The sequence below is a fragment of the Polistes canadensis genome, unplaced genomic scaffold (assembly GCF_001313835.1).
Source record: "Polistes canadensis isolate GaletaPanama2010 unplaced genomic scaffold, ASM131383v1 scaffold_21, whole genome shotgun sequence".
NCBI lineage: Eukaryota > Metazoa > Arthropoda > Insecta > Hymenoptera > Vespidae > Polistes > Polistes canadensis.
In genome coordinates this window covers 1,100,647-1,124,606 of record NW_014569568.1, presented here as the reverse complement: position 1 = coordinate 1,124,606, position 23,960 = coordinate 1,100,647, and the positions used below count along the sequence as shown (strand labels likewise).

The following is a 23,960-nucleotide window of genomic DNA, read 5'->3' as shown; positions in this document are numbered from 1 at the left end:
CTCATATAACCTCTGTTTACATACGTACATACATACCCATAATTTTGACTATCTGCGTATTATGATTGGTAATTAAATATATCGCTAAGTTTATTTCTAACAATTGAAATAAAAGTATATTTTTTATAAAAACACATAAAATATATATAATTATCCTATGTAGAAATAATCAAGGGATTATTATTACGACAAAATACAAAATTTATTACATTTTACAAAAAGAAGAAAAGAAAATGAACTATTAATATAATTAAGTTTTAGAAAAATATAAATGACTTATGCTAATTACAATATGTTTCTAATTAGTATTTAAATATCAATCACAATAACACATCCGTATGTATTTTGAACGTTTTGCTAACACAATCTTCCGTGCACTATAAGGTTATATGAATGATATAACGGCCAATTAAAATATCTAAAGATTTAAATAAAGTAGAATATTCAAAATATATGAATGGTATTTTATAAGATGTGGTTATTTCAAGTCAGTTCGAGTATAAATCCTTGAAGGAAAGATTATTAAAATATGAATTCACAAAGGAATCGTGACTTTAAATTAGCATTAAATTTACACGACGAACCTAATATTGTTGGTGTTACAGAAAATGCAATTATTCCAGATGACGTAAGTTTTTTTTGCTTTGTTGTATCAAATCTCTCTCTTTTTCTCTCTCGTTTTCTTTGTTTTCATTAAATAATAAATGTGTTAATATTATTTATTATTGTTATTAATTACAGCAAAAAAACAAATCTTACAAACCAAAAACGTTAGTGGATGAAACGTTAGAAATAATAGATCCAACTCCTAATATTTATACATTATTTATGCAATTTAATACACGTTTCTTCTGGAATGTTCTATTACCTGTTGAGGTCAAATGGAGTAACAGGATGACAAGGTATCAATGTTATTTGTTATTTTTGTAATTATCGGCAACAATCTCGTTTCATTGAAAAAACTAGTTCCCATACGATCATTAAAATAAGGCAAAGATGGGTACAGCTAGTACTTGAATGGATGACCACTTTAGAATACCGTGTGTTGTTGAATTAAGAAAGTCAGCAAAATAGCCACTGTAGAAACGTGGATTGTCTTGAAAAGATATCGTAAAAAGGAAGAGTAATAACGACAATATATATTTTTGTAAATATAATTAAAGTGTATATGTCTATATAAATATTATTTATTACAGCTGTGCAGGAATATGTTCTTATCATTCGAGAAATAAACAATGTATCATTTCTCTCAGTGTTCCACTGCTAAAGCTCAGACCACGTAAAGACCTTGTTGAGACATTACTGGTAATGTTTATAGTTTCTTTTTCATTTTTTATGAATCATATGAAATAATAAAAAGTATTTTTATCATTTTAGCATGAAATGATTCATGGTTATTTGTTCTTGACAAATAATAATCGTGATAGAGATGGGCATGGACCAGAGTTTTGCAAACATATGCATCGAATTAATAAAGAAGCTGGAACGAACATAACAGTATGTAAATGTTAACGAATAAATAATTACATAGATTAAAATAATAAAAAGATATTATATGTCTTTAGATATATCATACTTTTCACGACGAAGTTAAATTGTATCAACAACATTGGTGGAGATGCGATGGACCTTGCCATAAAAAGGCTCCATATTTTGGAACTGTACGTAGAGCGATGAATCGTGCACCAGGTCCATCAGATTTTTGGTGGAGAGATCATCAACAAAGTTGTGGTGGGAAGTTTATAAAAATCAAAGAACCGGAAAATTTTAAAACTAAGAATACAATGAATAATCCAAAATTGAAAGCTATAACAAAAAATACTCAGAAAGAAAATAGTATAACTGATTGGTTAATAAACAATGATAATTCATCTAAACAACATAAATCTAACAATATATCTACATCACAAATTACACCTATATCAAAAATATTTAAATCAGGAAATAATAAGAATAAAAATATGCCTAAAAGCGTCGGTAGTCCTCTTAACGCAAAAATAAATAATAAATTATTAGATGACACTCCAAAGAAACTTGGTAATAATATGAATAATATTCATGGCTGGGATGTAGGAGGACCGAAAAATTCATCTACTTCTAAAGTAGTTAAAGAAAATCCTATACCTAAATCTTCTGATCCAAGGCAACTAGGAGGCATACTAAAGAAACTTGGTAATAATACAAATAATATTCATGGATGGGGTGTAGGAGGGCCGAACAGTTCGTCGGTTCCTAAAGTAGTTAATAAAAATTATACGCCTAAATTTTCTTGTTCGGGACAAATAGGTGGCTCTAATACTGGCAAAAGTAATTTATTAAATAAATTTTTTATAAAAAATAATAATGAGCAGCAAATATTATCATCAAAAAATACTTCATCGTATGGTAGTACAAATACTCCATCGTATGGTAGTACAAATAATACAGTTTTAAAATCTGTTCAAGAAAACACAAGTAAAAATCAAAATAATACTTTAAATCAGAATGCAAATGACTCTGTTAATTGTCCTGTATGTAATGTTACTGTTTCTGTTAATATTATTAACGATCATGTAGACTCGTGTTTGGAAAATGAAGATAAACAAAAATCATATAATATAAAAGATACTCCACCGTATTCTGATGTTAATAGTCAGATGGATACTTCCCCAATTAAAGATACCATATTTACTACTCCTAAACGAAGTAATGTAATGCGTAAATCATCAACGAAACGACAAAAAGTTGAAAATTCTCATGAATCTGAATCCACAGATTGTCCAATATGTCATAAGAGATTTAAGACTACAGATATTTATAATCATTTTGACGTATGTTTCCCAGAGCAATGTTCGTCAAATTCATCGGATAATATAATAGTTATTGATAGTTCTTCAGATTGTGAATCACCTAATAGTATATTTATTGATGATAGTCCTGATATAAAACTAAACAAAAAACCTAATATCATGCATGAAAATCACAAATGTTTAATTTGCAACACAATTATTCCATCTACCATGTCATTGAATGATCATTTAGAAGAATGTATCGGTACAATGTTTAATGATGAATCTATATCATTCTCTGATAATGATAATGACAATAGCAATTCTGAAGATGCTCGTGCAACAGATCGAAGTTATCCTTGTCCTGTCTGCATGGAATTATTTACAGAAAATATTATGAACGAGCATTTGGATACATGCCTTAAAAAATATTAGTTGTGATGTAATAGATATATATATCGAATTATCAATGAAAATATGAAAAATGTTATATTGCATAATGATGATGTAATATTAGCAAACTTTCATTTAAATTTAATCTTAAGAATATACTTAATATAATTGAATAATATAAGATGATTGTGCCACATCCTGCTATGTGTACTTTAATATTAAACATACATCATAATATTTACATTAGAATACTAATTGTAAGAGAAATTTATAACATTCTTGTATTTATATAATATCAAATATTACCTTCTATATAAATAAAATAAAATAATATATTACACTTTATAATTCTTCATATATATGACTTGTAACAAGGCTATTAACTGTACACATACCACAACTGAATTCAGTTAAATAAGTTGGGAAAAAAAGGACAACTTGTTGTTTCGTCCAATGCATATATAAAAGAATATTAGGAAATAATATATCAACAGACTGATCGTGCAATTTTATCCTGTAACATTAATAATTTCTTCTTATTATTATTATTTTACTGTTAACATTTATAGATATGTATGTGAAATCAGTTACATTATTATAATACTTATTAATAAAAGTTGCATACCATTTAGGTCCAAAATTTTGATATGTATACTTTTCTAACGGTACGTATGATGTAGCATTATATATATGTCCGCCATTTAAATGTTGAACTATCTTTATTGTACCTGTCTCATCGGTAATAAGTATATTTATTAAATTATTGTTCGTTCTTAAAGCTCTAAGAGCAAATCTTGGATTATCATCGTAACATTGACCAAGTAATAAAATATTTTTGCTATAGTTAAATAAAATTGTGGTATTGTAAATTGATCGTACAATATTTGGTTCTATAGTACATGTGCCTATTGATGGTAAAAAAATATTTAGAGTTTTATTTTATAATGCCTGAAAAGAAAGAATAAATATCATAGTTAACAAATAAACATATTCAAACAACTTACTAAAAAATGAATGAAAAAGAACACTGTCTATATATTTATGGATCCGTGTTCGTATTAAAAAATTGTTTATGAAATTAGAATCATATTGTATAGTCACTTTGTCTGAATCTAATTCCAGTACACTACTGTCAGATTCTTTAGGAAAGACTGCACTTAAAAAAAATTGTCCAGAATTATTGGTATAATGACTATTTCCACCAAGTAGATCATATGTAACTCTTAACTTCGAAACGATTTTGGACAAAGGCTCTGGTAACTATTAATAATATCGTTAAATGTAATAAAGAGAAAAAAATAATTAATAACATATATACATTACGAATAATTACAATACATAATACAATACAAATGCATTTGTATATCTACTTACACTTTCATATTTAAGAAAAATTTGATACTTCCTTAAAATTGATAATTCTTTTGAAGTTTCATAACAAGTATCAGTGTATGGTACAAAATTATTTTTTTCCAAATCCTTACGGCACTGATCATACGGCCATTTTTCTTTTTGACTTTCTTCAATTTGTCCTTTACTAACTTCGCCAATTACATTGAATAATATTGACGTACCACTACATTTACCTTTAGCGCTATTAGATGGTCCCCAAACAAGAACTAATTGTAGTTTAGAAGGGGAAGCAGGATTAACATTTAAAAAGTCCCATTCCCAGTCCATTTCTCTATCAGCTTCAATACAAAACTGAAAAAGATATATTGAAAAAATAAATTTGTACGTTCAAACTATTCAAATAATACATGCATACATTTTGCAATTACCTTTACTATTTTTCCATCAGGTGTAATTTGAGTTGCTTTGATTTTAAGACTGTCTGAAATCCAGCTGGTCATATCATAAACAGCAGCTAAATTCCATTGATACAAAATACGTTGAAAATGAAGTTCACGATTAGTCAAAGATAACATGTGATGTTTTTTATTTTTCACATATTCAAGTTTTATCTAACAAATAATATTAAAATAATATTTTTATATGAATAAATCAATTACTATACATGAAAAATATAATATATTTTCTACCAACTTGAGTTTGCATAAATGTATCAGATGGTCCTACATAAAAAGTTAATCCGCAACTACCTTTTGGTGGTACATATGTAAAATAATCTAAAAAATGCACCGCCGCCAAAACTACTTCCATGCCTGGCCAAATTCTTAAATAATACGAAATAAATATAAAACGCTTATATAAGTAATATATAATATAAACAATCAAAATTTGAACATAAATAACGTAAAACTTACTGGTAATTAGCTTGGTGAGACGATAATATATCACTTATTACTCTTTCTCGTGATATTGCATTTTCGCAATCAAAAAGTTTTGTAAATATTTTTCCTCCCAATGCAGGAAACTCAAGTTCCAATAAATTTATTGGCTAGATAAAAATATATTTTCATTTAATTTAATTATTTTTTATTTCAATATTAAATGTTATAGAGTGAATTGAATAAGAATTTACCTTTAATTTATTTATTGGTAATGCTTTCCTAACTGTATACGATATTGGACAATTAGGACAAATAGGTTTCAACTTGTTTTGAGCATTAAATCCTCTTATGTTGGTAACTGTTCTTACATGAGCAGTAATTCCCATTTTAAAATCTTCTGCAAATACAAATAGAATTATTGTATATCTTCAATGTTTAAAAATTAAAATATAAACATACCTCCTGGTGTATAATATGTGATAAATGGTCTCTCGTTTAATCCAATTGTAACATTGATAGGAAGATATCCGTGGATAGATTGTGCTCTTTCTGCTGCGTGCCACAAATCAACCAGCGGATTATAGTTTGAAATTGTTTCACTTCCATGAATAGATGTTCTAAGAATATACATTAAAATAAGAATCATTTTTGTAAAGTTTTAACACTACCAAGCAAGTGTATACCTTAATATAACATGATTATTACGTCCAATATCCGAATGGATAAAATTTCCTCTCATTGAAAATAAAGACGTTGCTGTCATGGCAAGTCTTACACTTGTACCCATATCAGATACTTGTATTGATTCCATAGTTATTGGAATATTGATTCGTTGTTGATTAATATGAAATTCTGTATTTTGATAAATTTGATATATATTATCTGGCAACGAAGCTAAATCTAGAAAATAATATTTCTTCAATATTAGATTTGTTTTTCTTATTAATTACAAATAGAAATTATTCAAAGTTATTATTAAATATAAATGTAACTATTAATTAAACATAATATACTGACATTTAACTATTTTTGCAATATTCATTTGATTTAAATGTAAACATAAAACAGTCTTCTGTTGAACTCGTGCAATTATTTCTAAATGTATTGGCGCAGTTTCTTTCTGATCTAATTTATAACGACCCAGTACATCTTTAACTAGTGTTGGATTTTCAAGATAAGTTGATAAGGAATGCAGTAGACCTTCAGCTTTTATGTACAACTATAAATAATATGCATATCATAGAGTATAATCAATAATTAATATATACGATATTGATGTATATTAAAAATATAACTAAATGTTATACTCACAGATACATGATTTAATGTAGTACCACTTCCATAATTACTTAAAGTAACATGCATTGCTTCCGGTATATTTGTAGCAGGATTTGCTATAACAATGCCATGAATCATGGCTCCAAACTTTCTATATGAATCTTTGTAGTCAAACAAATAATTACCGGTAAGTAACAGTTCATCATTAGATGGTTTACGAAGTACACGTGTAAATTGAGCTGCTATACTTCCCCTTAAAAGAGAAAATAATTACAACTTATCTATATATATATACATATAAAAAATATACATTAAATATAAAAATAATTTTTATTTACATGTGAAGATAACAAGGATATGTTGTCTGCTCCATAGATTTTAGAGTTGTATAAAAATAATTATATAAATGCTTATTTGGCTCAGTTTGCATATACCAATACAACGATATTAATCTACTTGGTGTTGGATTAGAAACAATTAATAATGTCAATGCAGCTATTCTCATTTCTAAATGCTCCGTTTTATTTACCAACATCGGCCAGTATACAGGATATATCTATACATAAAAAGATATATAATAAAACTCTCCACATAATTATTAGTATTTCAATAATAAAATTAAATATATGTAGATTTTCTCTTACAATCTCTGGTCTGAAAGGTGCAGATGGAAGAGATGCCCAAGCTGCAAGTACACGAAAATGACGTGATTCTGCATTATTCCCACTTGCAATAGGTTCCAAAAATTCAACTACTCTTCCTAATTGTATATTTGCCAAACCTTCTAACCATATCATCTTTTTTTCATAATCAGTACATTCTAGAAAATATTTCAATATTAATATGACATTATATTCTTTAGATTTAAATTTTAAAAACTTTTTATCAGTATACCTGTGAATTTATCAAGATAGAGACGTACATAATCTTCAAGCATTTCGGTTGGGCAAGACACAAAACATGTTTTATAAATCAATGTGCCGTACGAAAGAATCGCTGTATTCTGAATTTCTGTAGAAATTTTTCTTGATAAACTTAGAAGTGGTTGTAAACTGACTAATAATTGTACGTCTGGTTTCCGAATATGAAATGGTAATTGAGTTAAGAGCTGTATCGCTGTTATATCTGATACTTTACTGTTTTGAATTAAATCGAATATAAACAAAGCAGATTCTTTACTTCCAATTTGTGGAAGTGTTTCCAGAAACATATTTCTACAATTATTGAAATAATTACAGTTATTTCATTCTATGTATACACACAAATCAAATATAAAATAATAAATATATTATTTTTATACCGTATTGTTTCTTCTTTGTAACTAGTTCCTGAAGTATTATTGTATGCAATTTCTAAGTCTGTACGATCTAACATTCCAAGATAATAGAGAAGAATAGAAATAGTTGTATTATGTAGATTATCTGTTTCTGTATCCAAACCAGGAGTTTCAAGTCTTTGGCTTAATCGATCTAATAAATTTCCTATCTGTAAAAGTGTAATATTTTTGTTTATTGTAGAAATTGAGAAATAGATAACAAAAAAATTTTAAATTAGATTAAAATAAAATATAACTCTTACAACTTTAAAAATAGTATCCTTATCGAATATTCCTCTACCTTGCGTCAAATCTTCTTCTGGAAGTTCGTGTTGCAAAGTTACGGTATGTGGATTGTACAATGAAATTGGATTCATTGTGTCTTGTACCGTAATTAATTGAAGATTCTGCCTATATACTCCATATAAATATTATTCTATTACTATTAAAAAATAAATTTTAAAAACAAAGAAACAACGTACTTTGCAAAAGAAAAATGTGCTTCGCCGAAACTTTGAAATGGTTGTACATATATGCCTCCTGTTGCATTGATATATAGAATATCTTGTATAGTGTTGTTATATCTTATATAATACAATCTTTCGCTGGACTTTAAAATAGGATCCTAAAGGAATTATAAACATAAATAAACTTATTAACAAATACAAAAATAAATATATGCTAAAACCTACTTGTTCAGAATGAGGACATTGCATTCTTGGAACATTAGTCCAAAATTGAAAGGGATGACTGATGCAAGTCCGTGGATCTAAAGATTTTCTAATTATTTTTTCATCATTATTCTCGGAACTTGTAACATATTCTATGTTACACTGGCCATAATGATTTATCTACAAACATACGAAAAATTACATTATTATATTCAACAATTGTTTTCTTATTTGAATATTATATATAATGATTATTTATAAATGATATATTATGATATTATAATAACTTGCTTCAGTAGAATGGAATGCTGCTTGCTTTTCTATATTAGAAAGATCCAATTGTAATATGCCTACTATACTGCGTTTTATATTTGTTACCCAAACAGGTTCATTTTGTATAGTAAAATTTTCTACAAGTCCCATTTTATAAGTAACTTCAAAAGGCATTAAAAGGTCTGCAGCGCTTTCATTAATATCTATATCTTCTCCTTTTTCTCCTATTTTGCCATTCCAGATATTCATTTTCAATGATTGCAACTATTTATAAAATTCATATACATCGATATCATATTTTTTGTTGGAATGAAATATAATATTTAAAGTCTGTAAACAAAATACCTGCATTACTGCAGCATTTTCTTTTGCTTGTATTACAAGAATTCCATTTAAACCCCATGAAGATGCAGCACCCGATGGTAATAGGACACCTGAACTAGAGGTAGCATTATACAAATATCTATATTCCTTTTCTGGAGTAAATAAACCCTGTATTTGTTGTATGCTGCATAGTAATATAAAAACAAAAATCCTTCCTAGCTTCTGCGCAAGGAAATATTTAGCCAAATTTTTATCTACAATACAAAAATTATACACACTACACATATACATGCACAGAAAGGAGAGCGAGAATGAAAAAAAAGAGAATGCACATTTGTACAATATGAGATTTATATTTAACGATCCCGATATTCACTTTAAAAAAATACTAATCTAATAAATATAAAGTGAGAAAGAAAAATAAGTTATACCTGTAAATCTCATGGTGTATGTGATCGTAACTCAACTAAAATAAACTGAGTTCAGGGAAGTCACGAGATGACCCTTACAACTCTTATCTTCATGACCCACAAATACTTGTATTCATGTTATATTCATCATTTGTATGTATTCGAGAATTATCCCCTCAGTAAATTATCTGTAATGGTATAGACTATGCATATCATATTATCTTGCTTTTTTATGTAATCTCTATAAAATAGGAATAAATAAATACAAGATAAAGATTCTAAGAATTGATGCTAACATTTAAAACTTTTAAATAAAAGATATAATATTATTTATATATCATTGAATAAATTACATTTAATATATTTGTTGCAATAGCATGCAACATAAAATAAACTTTTTGTTAAATACTCTTATGATATCTCCATTGTTCGTATTCATTATTATCATTGAATAAAACAAGGCTGCTAATGAGAGTAAATAACTTCAATGATGACGCCTTCAATAGGACAAAAGAAATTTCTAGTACAATTAAGGTATTCATAGTACAAAATATCATACAGAAAAATTGTGTAATATTAATGTATTTTTTTCTTTAGTTTAATATATTGGTACATTAATAATATAAAAAAAATTAATATACATTACACGTATAATAATTTAAGATATTTTTAAATTTTTTTAAATATGAAAATAGATAAAGAAACATGAAATAAAATTCATGTTTGTTATTTATTTAAGATAACTAATTGTACACACTATTTAATGATTTCTAATGAAGAACGTTATTTTTCTCTTTTAAGAAATAGTGAATATTTACAATATTATTTTTTAGTGTGCACCGTATTATATACAACTATAGCAAGTGTATTATTTTTTTTTGTTTTTGTGTCTAAAGACATGTTAAATAATGCCTAAATTATTACTGTATAAAATAATATATATTATACATCTAATTGTAATTGTACTAAAATGTATACTATATAATATCCTCTTATCTGTAAGTATATAAAACTGTGGATGGGTAACAATTAGTAATTATAAAATGTAAATAAATGATACTAAGAACATTCTAGCCTAGTATATTACAAAGGCTTAATTATCTTCAGGATGGATTTAGAGTATTCCCAGGCTTCGCTAAAATATTTAATACAATTATAATTTAGTAATATTATAATTTAAATTTATTAATATATATTCTGATATAAATAAAATTTTATTTAACTTACTTATGTGCAGGATTCGCTTGATCTAATTGCTCGCTCAATTGTTGAATAAGAGTGGCAAACATTCTAAGATGTTCTATTGTTTCACCTTGCAACCAAGCCCGTGGTAAAGTACTCATAATCTAAATAAAGATATAATTTATATATGCTCATAATGTGTTATTAAAAATTACTAATCAATTTATTTTTAATATGCTAAAATAATTACCATATTCGCTTTGAAAAGTGCATCTGGTGCAGATGAAACTCGTAAGCCGGCTAATAGATAACGATTTAATAACGAGCCCAATGCTAAATTTTTTAATTGAGCGTCTCCAAGAAGACCTTGCCAACTTAATAAATTTCTTAATAATTTAACCGCCATAGCAAATTGTCGTTGGAAAAATTGATGCCTGTTATCCAAGACTCTATATATAACATGATATAAAAATAAATATTACATTTGTACAATTCATATAAAACTATAACTTAAGATTTATTTAGATAAATTAAACTCTCTTACTGTTTAGGAAAAATTGGTATAAAAACATCATTTTCAACAGCCGATTTGACTTTTTCTAATATAGCATTAAATAATGATTCTAATGGTTTGCTTGTATCATTCAAATTTGGATAATCTCTAATAAGTCGATTCACTGTACCAACAAGACGTAATGTTTGGGAAGTAGACATTGGATCCCAAATTTTGTCCACAATAGCTAAAAATAATCCAATTAATAAAATATTTTACAACTTTAAATAAGTATTAATATCGACAAATCAAATTTGTAATTTAATTACCCGTTAATTTAGGTATTACAACTTTCTCAACAGTGAGCGGTACTAATCTTACGTCAGGATCTCGTTTCAATGAATCTTCTGTTTCTTTTTTATCTAATGCATATAACAGTAATGTATTATACCACTTCGTCCTTTCTATATCAGCACTCTCCTAATAATAAAATATAAAATATGAATTTAAATCTTACTATTGAAGAAGAATTTCTTTCGAGACATATATTTAATTAAATACAAAAATAAATTACCATGATAGGATTCCAGGTTATTAATTGTAATCTTATAATAGGTGATAAAATTTTAGGTATACATAAAGATACGTAAGCTTCCATGTAAGCATCGATATTAGTTTCTCTCCATAATTCCAATTTTGTTAGAATACCTCTCAACGTACAATAATCATCCATTACATCGGCAAATATTTCTTTACCTTCTTTATCAATTTCCTCTAAAAAGAATAAAATAAAAAAAATATATGCATTTCATATATGATATATATATATTTTTTTAAATTAATTCAATTAAAAAAATCAATAATGCAAACACATGTAATAATACAATGTATATTGTTTTATCTTATGACATTATTTTTAAAATGTGACTAATAGGATGTAAATATTTAAAATAATATACAACCTTTAGCTTGCTTAAATGCAAGATTTTGTTGTTCAGTGACCTCATCGTCGCTGGACATGCCATCTATATGCTTCGGTAATGTTGGAGCTAATTCTCTAGCTCTTCTACGACGTGCTCGTCTACCTTCTCTTTCTGTAACTCGACGAATACGTGCTTCAACTTCTGGACCTCTCCTTATTGCTTGACCTCCTATAAAATAACTGTATTATAATATCCATACATACATGAAATTGTTTCAATAATATGCAAAAATAATTGCAATAAATATTTTCACAAAATAAAATTATTAGTAAGTTTATTATATAGAAATGTTCATCAATTAATTTAATAAAGAAATGTAACATTTAATAATTACTGAAATAACTGACTTGCTGCAGTCGTTATTTCTTCAGCTTGATCTCTCGTATCTTGTCTTCTTCTTTCCATTAGTTCTATTGAACGTTCTCCATATAGATCTAGCCAGCGTTGCTCCAATCCAATAACCAAAGGCAGCTAACAAAAAATGATATATTAGAATTCGTACATTACAACAATGTAACAGTACACGAATATATGCTCCAAAAAAATATATATTTTGTTATAGTATATATTTTATGAAAGTATTTTTTTTTGTATGTAATATTTATACTAACATTTTACAAATTTTGCTAGTACACAAAAATGTATTATTTTGTCATAATACTCTCTTATATTGTTCTTTTTTATGTATATGAGCATACAAATTTTAAATAGAAACTACTTACCACTCTTGCAATATATATATTCATTTATATACATTCCAAAATTATACTAATAGCTTTATTATACATTTCTAAAAGAAATACAGAGAAGATTTTGACCCCCGGCAATAGAAACAATGTAAACGGGAACTAAATAAATTTATTTACTTAGTAAAATAATTACTAACGTGATTGCTATCTTCTTTCTTCTATATATGTATTTTATAATATCTACCATATTACTGCATTCATTTTAAGTCGAAAAGAAAGAAATATATATTCAATAATAAATGAATAAGCATAAACAATCTAATATGAAAATGCAACGTTATGCTCTAATATATCTTGAATTTTTTTCTAGCTATAAGAGATTTAATATAAATATCATTTACTTATATTTTAGGGGAGAAAAAAAAGAAAAAAAAAAAGGAAAGAAATAAATTCCTTTCAAATATTCCATTGTAATAAATAATAATACAAAGTCAACTGAATTATTTGAACAGTCGATACAGTTCTGCATGGATAACCCCCGTGCACGTAAAAAAACGTGAGAGCGTATAAACCCACCTTCTCATCAAGACACTCTACCAAGTCAGTGACATACCCACGCAACTCTTGGTAATATCTGAAGCGTTGTGCAAGCTGCGGCGCACGAGCTTCGCCTTCATTCAATTCTTTCACAGTCTGCATTAATTCCTGTTCAAGTTGATGTTGATCTAATTGATGACGCGAATATACTTCTTTTAAACTATCCAACCTATAAATTTTCATTCGTTCATATTATATAATAATGTGTGTTATTGTTACATTGTGTAAAAATACATTAGAAATATATGATATATGTATGTGTGTATGTGCGTATTAATTATTCATATAAAGTATTGAAAAAGGAAATAGAACCTTGCACGCATTTTATTAATAACTTCTTGGGGTGTAATAGGCACAACTTTTGTTGGATCTGGTGGTTGAATAGTAGGTGGAGGTGGTGGTGCTGGCATCATAACCATTTCTAATGGTACTCCAGGTGCAACCATTTGATTAACATTTAATCCTAACGTAAATTGTTGTTGTATCATAGAATCTTGATGAACTGCTGCAATCTACATTACACAATTTATTTTTATCCATCTTTCATTACAATATTATGTTAGTTATCTTTACATAAAGATAGACTACAATAAAATTACCTGAGCTCCTGTAACACCTTTTCGAATTTGTTGAGCTTCCCATTCTTCTTCTTCATTTTCATTTTCACTTTCTTCGTCTGAAACTAAAACACAAAAGTTTATATTACAATTTTTCAAATGTTTTTTTTTAACCTTTGCATTAAGTAATTTGTATATTAAATAACTAACGTTTGCTTGAAACCTGTGATGCGAGAAAAGCTTCTCTCCTCTTCTCTTTATCTCGTGCTTCTGTATTGACGGTCATATCAATACGGTCTTGAGAATCATCGTCACTTCTATCATGATCTTCTTCTCTAATTAACCGTGACTTCCCCTTTTCATCACTGCGAAAAATATATATACATATATATTATAATATGTATATAAATTTTATGAATAAATAAAAAATGATAATAATTTGTTCAATTTTTTATCTGAGTATTAACATTAATCCGTATTAGTTCAATAATTAATGATTACCTTTGTTCATCTAAAGGAATATAATCAGTACCCAATTCTCTAGCCTTTTGTCTACGTTTTCTAGCTGCGTGTATCATAGCAGCGTCAGGTATACAACCACCTAGAAAATATGAACATTACATAATTAAAAAAAAATGATTGAATTCTATTTAATATATAGACATATAACTCACTCTCAAGTAGTATTTTCATCGTATCAGCTTTATCTGTAGATTTTCGAAATTTATGAGAACCTGATTCATCTTCTTCATCAGATGTATAATCGTCCTTGCCTGCTGCTAATGCAGCTCTTCCATTTAAAATCAGTGGTCCGGTATTTTTTATTTTAACCTGTTAATAAAAAATATATCCTTACATTAACAAATTTTTGTAAACAGGATAATACAAATTGCTTTTTGAAATTAAAACTGAAATAGTGATAAGTTGTAGTAATTTGTAGAGCTTTAATCGCATGCTTCTTTGGTAACAACATAAGTTGACAATAAATATAAGAAATGTAGAAATGCAAAACTTCAAGATTGAAATAATTAATGTCTGAAAAAAATTATTTCTATAAACGTTTTTTTTTATAAATAGTAAGAGTACATCGTTGCGTCTTTTTTTGCTATTACAAATAAACAACATAATTAATTTGAAAATATTAATAATAACACATTAACCATACATATATGTATACATATATATATTTCATTTATATATATATATATGAAACTGGCTAGTTTTTGTTTGAATTAATAAAAATAGAATTATTGAAGATTATTTGATTAGTGCAATACCTGATGATATTATGTACACAAATATGAAATATTATTGAATATATATCCTGCATTATATAAAACTCAATTATCCATTCTAGCAAAATGAAATTTCTAAATAATATAGGTGTTAATAAACATGTCTTCTTGTTGTATATACTCCTTGAGTGTATGTCAAATATATGCTTTAAGACGCAATAAACTAATACTTGATTATAAATTGGAGAAATTCTAATAATAATAATACATCATAGAGATAGCTTACTACTAGATCATCTGTCTTTATTTCTAAATCTTTTTCCTGTTTAATGGACATGTTTGCTTGCTCAGAGTCCGCTTGCATTTTCTCTTCACCTTTCTTTTTTCTCCTTTCGTGATCTAGTTGTTTCATCAGTTTTTTGCTCCTCGAAGATTTCTTCACCTTAAAAACTTCTCCATCATCCGCTAAAAAAATTCAACAAATTGTTAACGGTTAATGTTAGAATAAACGCATTGTTTTTAATAAACGTCTTAATTGTCAGCATTAATCCTGAATCGTTTGAGACACTAAAAAAATGTTGTTAAAATGCATAAATTAAAAAGATGAAATTTTTAGATATATCTAAAATATTGAATCATAAGTCTATGTATCTAAGGATACAAAATGTCTTTCATTACTTTATATTACAAATCATAAGAAATGATATTTAAAAATGGTAAATATAACGCTAACCTTCTTCTAGCTCCTCTCCAAAGCTAAGGAGCGTTTGTTTTGGCTTGTCTTTCTTCTTAGCTTTTACTTTGACTGGTTGAGTATCTTCCATTTCCATCCTGTTTTCATTATCCTCGTCCTCATCATTGAAAGGTCGCCGACGTATATTCCGTTTTGGTTTATTAAATAATGACATTGTTAAGCAGCAATAGAGCTCAACACCTAAAAATTTGACTTGACCTATATATATACACTAATTCTGCTGAAATTAAATACCAATAAAAAAGTTACTATTAAGAAGAAACAATAGATGAAAATGATGTTATATCACGTACATTCGCATATATTCAGAAACGTATCTTTCTGGTTATTGTAAGTAAACGATGACAATGATGATGGCGATAAACTCGTCCATACAAGATTTCACGAGCGAATTGATCTTAGAATGTAAAAAATATAGAGGATAACTTCCTAATTCTAACCATATATGAAACGTTTAATGGAGACTAACAACCAATGAAAATGTTTTATACATATATACATATCGCGTACATACTACACGTATAACTGGACAAGCATGCCAAGATGACGTCACCATTGCTACTGCAACGACATCTTTATACAGATGTCGCTGCATTTTTCATAAGCAATATTGCATTATTCGGAAAAAAGAAATAATTAAACGCTAAATAATCGAATTTATATTAATTACTATTAATTCTTCAAATATCGATTATAATTAGATCGCATATACAACTAGGCATGCGTTTTACGTGACATAGAAACCGTCATAATATTATTAACTTTTTTTTAATCTAACTAACATGTATACAAATATGCCAAATATGTTTTATGTCTGTAGAATATTCGTTTGATTCAGTATTATTCGCAAATAAAAGTGATAGAAAACAAAGAAGAAAGAAAGAATTTCAGTTGTAAGGATTATTTTATATTTTTAGCATTTCGTAGCATTTCGTAAGACAATTTAATTTTTATCATTTTGGTAGAAATGAAAAACTATGTCTCATGTTTATGCAATTAATACTGGCGGTTATCATACAGATATCGCTATAACAGTTTATAGGTTAAGTAACAATGAATATAACAAATTCATACGACAGCTTAACAACAACTAACTGTTAAATAAAATTATATTTTATTTTTAGTAATCGCATATTTTTAATCGTATCGCATTTCAAGAAACTTGGATCATTAATAACGGTGAATCGAGAATCAGCTTTAAATCAATTTAGCAATAATATATTTTCTACGAAGTAAGTAATCTTATTTTTTAAAGTTTCTCGAACGTTTTACATCTAATACGATTGAATTTGAAATTTTCAGAGTTATTTTTGGTAAAGATGAAGTTGATGTTCATGCCGCCGCTAGATATATGGCAGAACAAATAAATATCGATAGGCCAATGTTGTTATCGATGTGTTTAAAAGATTACAATACAGAAATATTAAAAACTATAATTAATAGTATAAATGAATTGAAACTGTGGTAATATTAAGACAAATACAAAAAAATGAGTTTAATATTTGGACAATTTGTTATTGGACCTCCGGGTAGTGGAAAAACTACTTATTGTAATGCAATGTGTAAATTCTTGGAACGAATGGGTAGAAAAGTAGCTGTTATTAACATTGGTAAGTAAAAAATAATACATTACTTTATAATCATTTAATTAATAAAAATATATTTTATTATTTTCAGATCCTGCTAATGAAAATATGGAATATGTTCCATCAGTAGATATATCAGAATTAATTAAACACGAAGAAGTTATGTCAGAATGTGATCTTGGTCCGAATGGGGCATTAATCTACTGTATGGAATTTTTAGAAGCTAATATTAAATGGTTGATTACTAAAGTTTTAAATTTGAAAGATTATTATCTTATTTTTGATTGTCCAGGACAGGTATAATTATATGCACCAATAGTTAAATTATTTATACGAAAATAATATTTATATAATTAATTTTGTTATTAATAGGTTGAACTTTATACACACCATAAATCTGTTAGTTCAATAGTCGAGAAATTGACTCAGAATTTAGTGAGATTGTGTAGTGTACATCTTATAGATTCACATCATTGTAGCGATCCAGGTATATATATATATATATATATATGTTCTCTGAAAAAGATTATATACACTCACTTAAATATTTAAAGAATATATATGTGTATTTGTTTTGACTATAGGAAAATATTTGTCATCTTTAATTTTGTGTACAACCACTATGCTACAAATAGGTTTGCCTCACGTTAACATTATGACCAAATTTGATGAAATGAAAAAATTTAAGGATCAGTTAGACTTTAATATAGACTTTTATACCGAAGTACTTGATTTAAATTATCTTCTAGAGAAATTGGACGAGCATCCTTTTACTACAAAGTAAATTATTTCATTTTTTGATCATTGAAATTCCGAAATTAAATTAAATTATAAATAAAAATGATATTTCTTCTGTACAGGTATAAGAAACTAAACGCAGCTTTAATTTCTTTAGTTGAAGATTATAGTCTTGTAAGTTTCATACCATTAGATGTTACCAATCAAGCACTTTTATTACAAGTGAAAAACGCTATTGATAAAGCTAATGGTTACATTTATGGTGGAAATGAACCTCAGGATGTTCAAGCTTTATTGGCGTGTGCGGTTGGTGCTGTCAGTGAAACTAAAAACATGTCTACTATAGATTCATATTTCTGAATAAATATAATTTTTTAAAGAAATTGGATGATATTGATATTTATTATATATTTTTGTTAATACTCTCCCTTTTAAAGGTTTGAAAAACCTTAAAAAAATGTTTCCATATTCTTGAGACGCCTTTCTCTGAATCAACAGTTTACAATGTTCCAAAACGGTCAATTATCCAAGTACTATCTTTGATCATTGTTGCTTAACTTTAGTGATAAAACGGGAAAAAGTTTTTTCAACGAGGCGAGGCCATTGATTAATATTCATTAGATATATATATACATTTATATTATTTGTATAGTATAATTTTTGAATATAAAAAAAATTTACATTATAAATATGATCCTAAATAACATTTAATCCAGTTGATTAACAAAAATTTGTGCTAAATCATCGTAGTCATAAACCCTTTTTAAAAAAGTATCCATTAACTTTAAACCAGAAATAATCTATAAAATAAAGCTTGTATATATTTTTATCTATATAAAAAGATTTGTATTTATATAAAATATACTACTTACAGTAATGCCGGTATCTAATGGAATTAAACTCAAAGGTACATCAATAGAACTTCCAGGTTTTAGCGTTCCAATTATTTTATCGGATATTCCGCACCATGCAATTGAATCGCTTGATTCCAAACTTAATAATAAATCCATACTTCTTTCTCTACAATAACAAATAATAACAATTGATATATATATATATATATATATATATATATAGAGAGAGAGAGAGTTAATACATACGAAGTATTTATTATGTGACACTTGAGATTAACTTGTTCTTCGAGGAAAACTTTCAATGGAATATCTTTCATAACAACTCTTAAATCTCCGTATTCTGGTGCCTGTTTTCAAGCATAAAGAAATAATATTTCATAAATCTAATCGATTGTAAAATTTCATATACAATAAATAAATAATTGAACCATTCTTTGTAATTGACTTGTTTGCAATCGTCCTCTTTCTCCCAAATTACTTTTCCATACAATATCTAATTTGCCTATATTAGTAGCATTATGCATCATCTTGGGATCTTTTTGTAGACTCGATTGAGGTTTTAAACAATACAGATATTGTCTACTACAATTGGAATCCAATAAATTTATTTTCCCATAAATAGATTCTTCTTTTTCATTTTTATTTAATGTTGATACTAAATAAAAAAAGATTAATTATTTATTTCACGTATACTATCAATTACAAATTTTTTAGTTAGATGTTAATCCTTACCACTAAATAAATGAGATGATTCCAATGATACTTTTTCTAAACAAATAGGACCTACTGTAAGATTTTGTATTTGCGCCTCAAGGTACACCTCATCGGACTATATAAAAATCATATAAGCTATTTTGTTCACTTTAATATTACTTCTATCTAATTATTGATGCTTACTTCTGCATTATAAAATTTTGTTTTCACATCCAAAGGTTTAACTACTTGAAATTTAAAATATTTCCTGAACGATTGTGGAGGACCCATAGAATTAGCAGGCATATAGCTAACTTCGCAAACCAATCTAAAATAAAATAAAGAAATAAATTTAATTATAGAAATCTTAAATTAAATTAAAATATTAGTAAATTTTGGTTTTATTTGTTTACATATGCGTTCCTATCTCTTTAACTTCGTGATGAATAACCTCATCCACTGTATCATCAGCAGCCAATTCTTTAACTAACGAATTCCCTGATGAGAGTGAAATAATTTGGGTACTCGTTTGTAAATCTGCCTGTAAAAATGTACAATGAAATTACAATTTTTATATTTTTTTTAATAAATTTTCTTTATTTCTGGCACTTACTTTAACGGTTACATTTTTAACTACTTGATTGCTACCATTATGTACACATAAATAACTAGAAAATATTTCTCCAAGATATATATTTCTGAAATATATTAATAAACGTATATTATTATATTGTATTATACCATCATAGAATAATTGCATGTATTTAATAAATAAAGAAAAGTAATATATGATTAAAATTTGTACCCAAAACTTTGTGGTAATACCATGAATTGTCCAATAGCAAGTGTCTCCATTCCTTGTAACGCTGTACAATCATTTTTTAATTCATTGTTGAGTGTATTACCTGGTAAATCTGTTGAGTCACAAGTAACAACTATGGGACTGGCAAGAGTTGGTCTTGTCAATCTCATTACTAGAAAAAATGTATGAAACAGTTAATTTCACACATTATGTATTAACAAGTAAAATATTATATACATATCTAAATAAAATAAATTATTATTAGAGTATTATCATTATTTTTCTTTTTCAGATTATATGATATGTGAATATGTTATAACATGTGTCAAAATATTATGTATTACCTTTTAAAGCAAGTAAATATTCATTCTTTGGTTTATTTTCCATTTTTTGATAAGAAAGCTCAAAATATTGCAAATATTAACAAACTATTATTTAATTCTTATCTGCACAAACAAATATTTACCAATCCTTTTCTTATTGACAAATCTAAACAACAATTAAAATTCTTTAATCTAGAGTTCTTACAAGAGAAAAATGCTTCAGCTGTTTATAAAACTTCACCCAAAACATGTGCGACTGCAGCGACAAGTAAGGGCAAAATATGAACTAAAAATTTAAAAGCTCTAAACTGACTTTGTACTTTTGTATTCCAAACAGAAATATAACATATTTCAATAATGAAAGTTTTATGGAAAATATCTTATCCCTTATTTCTTCCTTTTATTATTGAAATTAAATATTCTGGTTTTCAATATATAATAAATTTAATCTGTTAAAAAATTAATAGAAACATTGATATCTTTTAGAAAAGAACTTTACAATTGTCAGATAAAATAGAAATCTGTATATTATTCCAAGTTTTTAATTTTATTAAGTAAATCTATATATGCTACGGAAATCAAATCTTTTGCGTTAATATTTAAGCTCTTCATTATATTTTCGGCAACTTTTGTTCCATAATCAACATCTTGATTATCCTTCAAAATAACCTGAAACAATTGTCTGTAAATACATATTTTATATGTACATGTAGCATTTGTATAAAATTATTTAATTATTAAATCATATATATATTACATACTTCTAATTCCAAAAAACTACCCAAATCATGTACATCATCAACATGTATCCGAGTTTGATCAATTGTATATAATCGTCTTGTTTTTTTGATAGTTCCTACGATACCATTGGTAGCAGACAATATTTTATCCATATCTTCATATGTTTTTGCATTTAAATCTATTTTTTTATAATCACTAAGTTTAGGACCTGTAGTATTAAGTCTTTCATAGTAAATTAATTCACCAGTTCCATCCTGTAAAATGACATAATTGTGCTTTTCGAATTACTATATCGTAAAGTATTTTTATAAAGAAATAAGAAACTAGAAAATGATACATAACAAAATAAATTGGTTATAGCTTCATTTGATATAATATTACATAAAAGAAAAGAAAATAAAAAAGGAATGTCTATAAAATAATAAAAAAGAATTTAAAATTATAGGTAATATTCGATGATTATTTTACTTATACTTACTTCAAAACGACGTAATTTTAATCTGCCTGTTTTCGATTCAAAGAAAGTATCTAATTGCTTAATTAAAATCATTTTAGTATCCGTAATTTTTTCAAGTTTCTCAATAATTGTTTTAGAATCATGGATCTTCGATTTTATTTCAACGTTCCGCATTTTTATTTTTCGATAATTTTTTTGTACGCTATATTAAAGACTACAGAAGTACATAGAAACAGCAGGTTACCGATGGTAAATAAGATAAGGGTAGAGCACTACTATTACCGATATGGTGCTGAGCCGGCCTGCCACTAACGTAACTTTTGCGAATATTTTTTCCAGGTCGATGAGTTACTATAGTGGCTCAATTCGAGTAGTTTACTTATTCACTGTTTTAATTTAATTATCGTCTTCATAGTCATTCATATTTAAGTGAAATGTTAAAGTTCAAGTATGTACAATATATTTTTAAGAAAATTTATAATTTAATCATTACAGAAATCTTTACGTAAAACATACGAACTTTTTTTATATATGGCTGAAAATTTTAAAACATTTATTTTTAAAATGCTTCGATAGTTATGATAGTATAAGATATATTCTTTGATAGTATATATAGTTTAGTTATATTGTAATAGAATTTTAAATAATTAAATTTAATTTTTAGTGGATACACATGGGTGTCCCTTCTGAACTGCATTTGAAAATATATTTTAAAAAGTAATCATTTAAGGCGTTCAAACGAAAATCAGAAACTTAGGAGTTTCTTATCGCGACCACGGCGGCACTGACTCTACTTTTTACAACTGCATTGCACGCAGTTAAAATATCAAACACTAACACATGCCTACCCTTCTGAAAAAAGAGAAAAGAAAAAGACGATTAGAATCATTGTTATCGTTTCAAAATTACAAGTAATTATTAAAGAAATGTTTAATATAAAAATAAATTTACCTTTTATCTTCAGTGATGAATGCCCGATGGGTCTTCTACCCGTAGGATGACACACGATGGCATACGTATAAATCGAATAAAAGAAATTTTCGGAGTTTCCTTACCCGAAAAAACGAAACTTTTCCATACGGTGAACAACACTGACTCTAATTTCCGATTTTTCTTTAACGATGCAARCACTCRWGTACCTCATTGCCTACGCGCTCGATTGCAATGATGTTCTGAAACAGAAAATGAAAAAGAACGATTAATAATCTTGTCGTATTTAAAAACTATTGAAATTATAGTAGACAATGTTGGATAGAAAAATTCTACTTACTTGTAGTCTCCACCGATGAATGCCCGATGGGTTTCCTACCCTTAGGATGACGATGACCAGTAGACGATAACGAAAATAAAAAACTATAATAAAGTTTTTTATCGCGACCACGAACGCGACCGAGACGTGCTTTACCGACCGCACTGCACATTAAAAACGTCTGAAAGAATGCACAAGATTAGTGTTCCTATAAAATAAATCGAGTATTTTAATGTGGGATATAATATGAATGTAGTATTAAAGTGAAAACAATGAAATGAATTGTAATATGATATTAATTAGGAAAATGAAAGAAACTAATTATCATTATAATGTTTATGGTAAGCGGTCTTTGGCTAGA

General features: G+C 27.0%; 7 protein-coding genes across 15 annotated transcripts; 3 read left to right on the top strand and 4 right to left on the bottom strand.

The window, feature by feature from the left end:
• The first annotated feature begins 258 nt into the window (after positions 1 to 258).
• Positions 259 to 3,536, top strand: LOC106793977 (sprT-like domain-containing protein Spartan). Of its 2 annotated transcripts, XM_014761314.1 has the most exons (5): positions 259 to 628; positions 742 to 902; positions 1,197 to 1,305; positions 1,378 to 1,497; positions 1,566 to 3,536. In XM_014761314.1, exons 1-5 carry the CDS (start codon positions 530 to 532, stop codon positions 3,201 to 3,203), a joined length of 2,127 nt encoding a protein of 708 aa, XP_014616800.1. In that variant the 5' UTR covers positions 259 to 529; the 3' UTR covers positions 3,204 to 3,536. The 2 variants fall into 2 exon arrangements, with proteins under 2 accessions (XP_014616800.1, XP_014616801.1); XM_014761315.1 differs by lacking the exons at positions 259 to 628; positions 742 to 902 and adding an exon at positions 910 to 1,123.
• LOC106793973 lies at positions 3,355 to 9,780 on the bottom strand. Its single transcript, XM_014761307.1, has 22 exons — positions 9,688 to 9,780; positions 9,278 to 9,510; positions 8,951 to 9,196; positions 8,681 to 8,839; positions 8,471 to 8,613; positions 8,252 to 8,399; positions 7,974 to 8,158; positions 7,568 to 7,887; positions 7,318 to 7,493; positions 7,012 to 7,229; positions 6,707 to 6,926; positions 6,413 to 6,614; positions 6,079 to 6,295; positions 5,855 to 6,012; positions 5,647 to 5,792; positions 5,429 to 5,562; positions 5,208 to 5,337; positions 4,943 to 5,125; positions 4,536 to 4,865; positions 4,166 to 4,421; positions 3,787 to 4,066; positions 3,355 to 3,675 (listed from the first exon to the last, which is right to left on the bottom strand). The coding sequence occupies exons 1-22, from the start codon at positions 9,698 to 9,700 to the stop codon at positions 3,504 to 3,506; spliced, it is 4,269 nt and encodes a 1,422-aa protein (XP_014616793.1). The 5' UTR covers positions 9,701 to 9,780; the 3' UTR covers positions 3,355 to 3,503.
• A 618-nt stretch (positions 9,781 to 10,398) lies between these two features.
• On the bottom strand, positions 10,399 to 16,618 carry LOC106794016 (PAX3- and PAX7-binding protein 1). Of its 4 annotated transcripts, none has more exons than XM_014761390.1 (17): positions 16,450 to 16,618; positions 16,136 to 16,336; positions 15,689 to 15,867; positions 14,842 to 14,998; positions 14,669 to 14,768; positions 14,378 to 14,532; positions 14,210 to 14,292; positions 13,923 to 14,122; positions 13,590 to 13,779; positions 12,672 to 12,795; positions 12,304 to 12,492; positions 11,916 to 12,115; positions 11,671 to 11,821; positions 11,393 to 11,588; positions 11,099 to 11,297; positions 10,894 to 11,012; positions 10,399 to 10,801 (listed from the first exon to the last, which is right to left on the bottom strand). In XM_014761390.1, exons 2-17 carry the CDS (start codon positions 16,308 to 16,310, stop codon positions 10,750 to 10,752), a joined length of 2,469 nt encoding a protein of 822 aa, XP_014616876.1. In that variant the 5' UTR covers positions 16,311 to 16,336; positions 16,450 to 16,618; the 3' UTR covers positions 10,399 to 10,749. The 4 variants fall into 4 exon arrangements, with proteins under 4 accessions (XP_014616876.1, XP_014616874.1, XP_014616875.1 ...); XM_014761388.1 differs by having other exon boundaries at positions 16,136 to 16,376; positions 16,450 to 16,605; XM_014761389.1 differs by having other exon boundaries at positions 16,136 to 16,373; positions 16,450 to 16,605.
• Positions 16,619 to 16,768: 150 nt separating this feature from the next.
• On the top strand, positions 16,769 to 18,863 carry LOC106794014 (GPN-loop GTPase 2). Of its 3 annotated transcripts, XM_014761385.1 has the most exons (8): positions 16,769 to 17,049; positions 17,122 to 17,198; positions 17,281 to 17,388; positions 17,459 to 17,766; positions 17,834 to 18,039; positions 18,115 to 18,229; positions 18,327 to 18,522; positions 18,603 to 18,863. In XM_014761385.1, the coding sequence occupies exons 4-8, from the start codon at positions 17,646 to 17,648 to the stop codon at positions 18,838 to 18,840; spliced, it is 876 nt and encodes a 291-aa protein (XP_014616871.1). In that variant the 5' UTR covers positions 16,769 to 17,049; positions 17,122 to 17,198; positions 17,281 to 17,388; positions 17,459 to 17,645; the 3' UTR covers positions 18,841 to 18,863. The 3 variants fall into 3 exon arrangements, with proteins under 3 accessions (XP_014616871.1, XP_014616872.1, XP_014616870.1); XM_014761386.1 differs by lacking the exon at positions 17,122 to 17,198 and having other exon boundaries at positions 16,775 to 17,049; XM_014761384.1 differs by having other exon boundaries at positions 16,775 to 17,198.
• LOC106793925 (proteasome assembly chaperone 3-like) lies at positions 17,134 to 17,624 on the top strand. Its single transcript, XM_014761217.1, has 3 exons — positions 17,134 to 17,198; positions 17,281 to 17,388; positions 17,459 to 17,624. The coding sequence occupies exons 1-3, from the start codon at positions 17,134 to 17,136 to the stop codon at positions 17,622 to 17,624; spliced, it is 339 nt and encodes a 112-aa protein (XP_014616703.1).
• LOC106794013 (trafficking protein particle complex subunit 13) lies at positions 18,164 to 21,519 on the bottom strand. 3 transcript variants are annotated; one of them, XM_014761381.1, is made up of 10 exons: positions 21,174 to 21,518; positions 20,833 to 21,001; positions 20,641 to 20,725; positions 20,441 to 20,568; positions 20,232 to 20,355; positions 20,067 to 20,163; positions 19,763 to 19,989; positions 19,581 to 19,681; positions 19,353 to 19,500; positions 18,164 to 18,258 (listed from the first exon to the last, which is right to left on the bottom strand). In XM_014761381.1, exons 1-10 carry the CDS (start codon positions 21,214 to 21,216, stop codon positions 18,208 to 18,210), a joined length of 1,173 nt encoding a protein of 390 aa, XP_014616867.1. In that variant the 5' UTR covers positions 21,217 to 21,518; the 3' UTR covers positions 18,164 to 18,207. The 3 variants fall into 3 exon arrangements, with proteins under 3 accessions (XP_014616867.1, XP_014616869.1, XP_014616866.1); XM_014761383.1 differs by lacking the exon at positions 18,164 to 18,258 and adding an exon at positions 18,990 to 19,037; XM_014761380.1 differs by lacking the exon at positions 18,164 to 18,258 and adding an exon at positions 19,145 to 19,280 and having other exon boundaries at positions 21,174 to 21,519.
• Positions 21,520 to 21,535: 16 nt separating this feature from the next.
• On the bottom strand, positions 21,536 to 22,742 carry LOC106794015. The gene is made up of 3 exons (XM_014761387.1): positions 22,372 to 22,742; positions 21,914 to 22,147; positions 21,536 to 21,821 (listed from the first exon to the last, which is right to left on the bottom strand). Exons 1-3 carry the CDS (start codon positions 22,522 to 22,524, stop codon positions 21,681 to 21,683), a joined length of 528 nt encoding a protein of 175 aa, XP_014616873.1. The 5' UTR covers positions 22,525 to 22,742; the 3' UTR covers positions 21,536 to 21,680.
• Between the last annotated feature and the right edge of the window lie 1,218 nt (positions 22,743 to 23,960).

Coding starts and splice junctions, on each gene's coding strand:
- LOC106793973 (XM_014761307.1), bottom strand. Junction 7,888..7,973: donor TACAAAGAAGAAACAATACG/GTATAAAAATAA, acceptor CAATAATTGTAG/AAATATGTTTCTGGAAACAC. Junction 7,494..7,567: donor CTATCTTGATAAATTCACAG/GTATACTGATAA, acceptor AATATTTTCTAG/AATGTACTGATTATGAAAAA.
- LOC106794013 (XM_014761380.1), bottom strand. CDS start 21,216: ATGGAAAATAAACCAAAGAATGAATATTTACTTGCTTTAAAAG. Junction 20,569..20,640: donor TTAAAAATGTAACCGTTAAA/GTAAGTGCCAGA, acceptor ACATTTTTACAG/GCAGATTTACAAACGAGTAC. Junction 19,990..20,066: donor ATCATCTCATTTATTTAGTG/GTAAGGATTAAC, acceptor TTTTTTATTTAG/TATCAACATTAAATAAAAAT.
- LOC106793977 (XM_014761314.1), top strand. CDS start 530: ATGAATTCACAAAGGAATCGTGACTTTAAATTAGCATTAAATTTACAC. Junction 1,306..1,377: donor ACCTTGTTGAGACATTACTG/GTAATGTTTATA, acceptor TTATCATTTTAG/CATGAAATGATTCATGGTTA. Junction 1,498..1,565: donor AAGCTGGAACGAACATAACA/GTATGTAAATGT, acceptor ATATGTCTTTAG/ATATATCATACTTTTCACGA.
- LOC106794014 (XM_014761385.1), top strand. CDS start 17,646: ATGAGTTTAATATTTGGACAATTTGTTATTGGACCTCCGGGTAGTGGA. Junction 18,040..18,114: donor TTTTTGATTGTCCAGGACAG/GTATAATTATAT, acceptor TGTTATTAATAG/GTTGAACTTTATACACACCA. Junction 18,230..18,326: donor ACATCATTGTAGCGATCCAG/GTATATATATAT, acceptor TTTTGACTATAG/GAAAATATTTGTCATCTTTA.
- LOC106793925 (XM_014761217.1), top strand. CDS start 17,134: ATGTCTCATGTTTATGCAATTAATACTGGCGGTTATCATACAGATATC. Junction 17,199..17,280: donor ATCGCTATAACAGTTTATAG/GTTAAGTAACAA, acceptor TTTTATTTTTAG/TAATCGCATATTTTTAATCG. Junction 17,389..17,458: donor AATAATATATTTTCTACGAA/GTAAGTAATCTT, acceptor TGAAATTTTCAG/AGTTATTTTTGGTAAAGATG.
- LOC106794016 (XM_014761390.1), bottom strand. CDS start 16,310: ATGTCATTATTTAATAAACCAAAACGGAATATACGTCGGCGACCTTTC. Junction 12,493..12,671: donor AGAAATAACGACTGCAGCAA/GTCAGTTATTTC, acceptor GTTATTTTATAG/GAGGTCAAGCAATAAGGAGA. Junction 12,116..12,303: donor TGCATTTAAGCAAGCTAAAG/GTTGTATATTAT, acceptor TATTCTTTTTAG/AGGAAATTGATAAAGAAGGT.
- LOC106794015 (XM_014761387.1), bottom strand. CDS start 22,524: ATGCGGAACGTTGAAATAAAATCGAAGATCCATGATTCTAAAACAATT. Junction 22,148..22,371: donor TAAAATTACGTCGTTTTGAA/GTAAGTATAAGT, acceptor GTCATTTTACAG/GATGGAACTGGTGAATTAAT. Junction 21,822..21,913: donor GTAGTTTTTTGGAATTAGAA/GTATGTAATATA, acceptor CAATTGTTTCAG/GTTATTTTGAAGGATAATCA.